This window comes from Alexandromys fortis, unplaced genomic scaffold, assembly GCF_014885135.2.
Source record: "Alexandromys fortis isolate MF-2015 unplaced genomic scaffold, M_Fortis_MF-2015_v1.1 scaffold_303, whole genome shotgun sequence".
Taxonomy (NCBI): domain Eukaryota; kingdom Metazoa; phylum Chordata; class Mammalia; order Rodentia; family Cricetidae; genus Alexandromys; species Alexandromys fortis.
Genome location: NW_026068181.1, coordinates 77,427 through 81,124, shown reverse-complemented (window position 1 = coordinate 81,124; position 3,698 = coordinate 77,427). Strand labels below are relative to the sequence as shown.

General features: G+C 38.9%; 1 protein-coding gene across 1 annotated transcript; it reads left to right on the top strand.

Moving 5' to 3' along the window:
* The first annotated feature begins 2,201 nt into the window (after positions 1-2,201).
* LOC126492645 (olfactory receptor 52Z1P-like) lies at positions 2,202-3,167 on the top strand. Its single transcript, XM_050129188.1, has one exon. It carries the CDS (start codon positions 2,202-2,204, stop codon positions 3,165-3,167), a length of 966 nt encoding a protein of 321 aa, XP_049985145.1.
* Positions 3,168-3,698: the final 531 nt, after the last annotated feature.

Sequence of the window (3,698 nt, the reverse complement as noted above, 5' to 3'; positions counted from 1 at the left end):
TGTTACATAATCATCCAGCTATACCATTGTACTTACTTCTGAGTGTCTATGTCATGATACATAGTTCCTTCTACATGGTTATACTTAGCATCCTCACCACCCTCCCTTCTGCTCTGCTCCCCCTTGACAGACTCTATTCTCTTACCAACAGTTTCCTCCTGCATTCATTGTATAGATACTCCACAGCCTTCTCCAGCACCATCTCTGCTCTCTTTCATCACTTCATCCTCTCTCATAGTACTAACCTTGCTTTGATGACCTGCTCCCCATTGCTCCCCCCATTATAGATGTGAAATTATAGAAATTTCATCACATCTATAATGAAACTTAAACCGATGTTCCACATATAATAGGAAGCATGCAAACATGCAGAATTTGTCTGGATCTGGCTTTAGTTTGCTTAGCATAATCTCCGATTGCATTCATTTTCCTGTGAATGCCATAGTTTCAGTATTCTGACTGAGATACAGTAACTCTAGGGAGTTTTCATTTGCATCTCCTTAAAAATGCCAAGTAGTCTTTCAAACATTTATTGCCTTTATTTCTCTGTTGATAACTGTCTATTCAGCCCAAGGGCCCCTTCAATGGATAACTTTTTCCATATTAGTTTTTTGGGTTCTTTACATATTCACAATATTAATTTCTGGTTCAATGTACAGCCAGCCAAGATTTTTCTTTATTCAGTAGATTGTGAGATAATCATTTTGCACATTCATGTGTCATTTAGAGAATCAAACTTTTTTCACCTTTTGTTGGGAAAAGTAATGGGAGAATATTGGAGCTATCTGTTAATTACAAATCTCATATGTATGTCTATATCATGTTTTATCTGCACATACACACACATATACACACACGTAGCAATGTCTTCACCCTTTTTTTAAATTCATTTATTAAAGATTTCTGTCTCTTCCCCACCACCGCCTCCCATTTCCCTCCCCCTCCCCCTATCAAGTCCCCCTCCCTCATCAGCCCAAAGAGCAATCAGGGTTCCCTGCCCTGTGGGAAGTCCAAGGACCACCCACCTCCATCCAGGTCTAGTAAGGTGAGCATCCAAACTGCCTAGGCTTCCACAAAGCCAATACGTGCAGTAGGATCAAAAACCCATTGCCATTGTTCTTGAGTTCTCCAGTAGTCTTCCTTGTCCGCTATGTTCAGCGAGACCGGTTTTATCCTGGGCTTTTTTCAGACCCAGGCCAGCTGGCCTTGGTGAGTTCCCGATAGCACATCCCCATTGTCTCAGTGTGTGGGTGCACCCCTCACAGTCCTGAGTTTTTGAAGCTTGTTATCAACAATACACCTTTCTTCTTTTTATTAAACACCATGTATTATTCATAGTGTGAGGGGATTTATGTGATTAGTGTAGTTCTCACCATTTGCTTCTGTGCTGTGCTTAACAATACAAAGATATATTATCTAATTTTCAATAGACTGTAGTATAGTAATTTTTCTTAACTACTTAGTATGCTTCTGCACTTTTTGCCCAGTAAAATCTGGGGTTACAAATAGTTTAGATCTTTAAAATCACATATAAATTTGAGAATTGGGTTAGTTGGCAGACAGGAGTACATTTAATTCTCTTTTGTGATTCCAATGGCTAATACAATTCATTGATCACTCAGCATAGAAGATGGCATATTGTGTTATAAGGCTTGAAATCTACCTTATCAAACTTTATTTCATGGGAGAGAGATTTCAGCTTTGTGTCTATTTTCTTCAGAGATATGAGGAGTGAGAGACTTGATGATGTGCACACTCTGTATCTAGTTTGATCTTGGTATACAGTAACAGATGATGACTGAAATTAGAGCTCTCGGAGTTTCTCTCTCATAGTTTTAGATTCAGTGCACTCTCGGTAAAAGGATTCAAAGCTTATGGGCCCTTCCTTTTCTGTCCCTGTAAATAATAATGTGGATATTATAAGTTATTATAGAGATCATTTCAGTAGGTTATCATAAGAATTTAATAAGCTTATATATGTAAGATGGTAAAATACATATTAAATGATAACCATTTCTTTCAATATGCAACAATTAATTCCTTAATCAAAGGAGTGCCTGTTTATTCTAGTTCATCCTCCTTGATGTTTTTCATGTAGATGTGAATATTGGCGAAGAATATGATAAGACCTCACTCAGTCTTGGTGGTATTCTTCAATCTTCAATCTTGTGCTTGTTAAAGTACCAGGGCGTGGATAGACAATGACGGTGGCCTCTTCCCCTCACAATCACACCAGCCCACAGGATGTGTGGTATGTTCTGATTGGAATACCAGGACTGGAAGATCTGCATACCTGGATAGCCATACCCATTTGTTCTATGTACATTGTGGCTGTCATAGGCAATGTCCTCTTGATCTTCCTAATAGTGACTGAACGCAGCCTCCATGAGCCCATGTATTTCTTCCTTTCCATGCTGGCCTTAGCAGATGTCCTGCTCTCCAGGGCTACAGCCCCCAAGATGTTGGCGATCTTCTGGTTCCATGCCAGGGGTATATCGTTTGGTAGCTGTGTGTCCCAAATGTTCTTCATACATTTTATCTTTGTGGCAGAGTCTGCTGTTCTTCTGGCCATGGCATTTGACCGCTATGTGGCCATCTGTTACCCACTGAGATACACCACCATCCTCACCTCCTCAGTCATTGGCAAGATTGGTACAGTAGCTGTGGTCAGGAGCCTTTTCATCTGTTGTCCATTCATCTTCCTGGTATATCGACTTCTTTATTGTGGGAGAAACGTAATTCCACATTCATACTGTGAGCATATGGGCATTGCCAGATTGGCATGTGACAATATCACTGTCAACATCATATATGGCCTGACTATGGCCCTCCTGTCTACAGGGCTGGATATAATACTCATCATTATTTCCTATACTATGATCCTTTGCACTGTTTTTCATATCCCTTCTTGGGCTGCCAGATATAAGGCCCTTAACACATGTGGCTCCCACATCTGTGTCATTCTTATGTTCTACACACCTGCATTCTTTTCATTTTTTGCCCATCGCTTTGGAGGCAAAACCATCCCTCGCCACATCCACATCCTAGTGGCCAACCTCTATGTGGTGGTACCCCCAATGCTCAACCCCATCATTTATGGGGTGAAGACCAAACAAATCCAAAATCGAGTGGTTTTGCTTTTTTCCTCAGTGACTAAATGTTGTTAAAGTGATGAATGATGATTATTCTAGAGTAAAACTCTCTTTTCAAATGTCTGCCCTGTGAAAAATAGGAGTAATGAAATTTATCTAGAAGCCCTTAGTGTTCAAAATGATGATATCCACAGGGGTTTTCAATACATTAATTAATATATCCAGAGATTGTGGGATTTTTAGTGACTTTTCAGTGTGTATTTTCAATTATTTTATAGCTGTATATAAATAACTGTGAAAAATACAATTTTTTATGTAGAGGAAAGACATGAGAACAGAAAGCCATTGAATATCTTAAAATTATTTTATTGATTCTCTGAGAATTATGTACATTGTATTTTGATCATATTTTAAAGTGAGTCTTACTTTCTTCTGAAATGTAAAGCATGGCAGATGCATGGGCCAACAGCACAAAGCTCTATATTATGGATATTTTTGTCAGCACCTATTTTCTATCCTAAATTACTACAACAAAACTTACATATTTTTAGACTCCCTAATATTTCATTTTTTTTCTTTTTCTAGTCAGGGTCGTACTGTGCAACC

Bases quoted from the DNA above. Each gene is read 5' to 3' on its own strand.
- LOC126492645 (XM_050129188.1), top strand. From the start codon at position 2,202: ATGACGGTGGCCTCTTCCCCTCACAATCACACCAGCCCACAGGATGTG.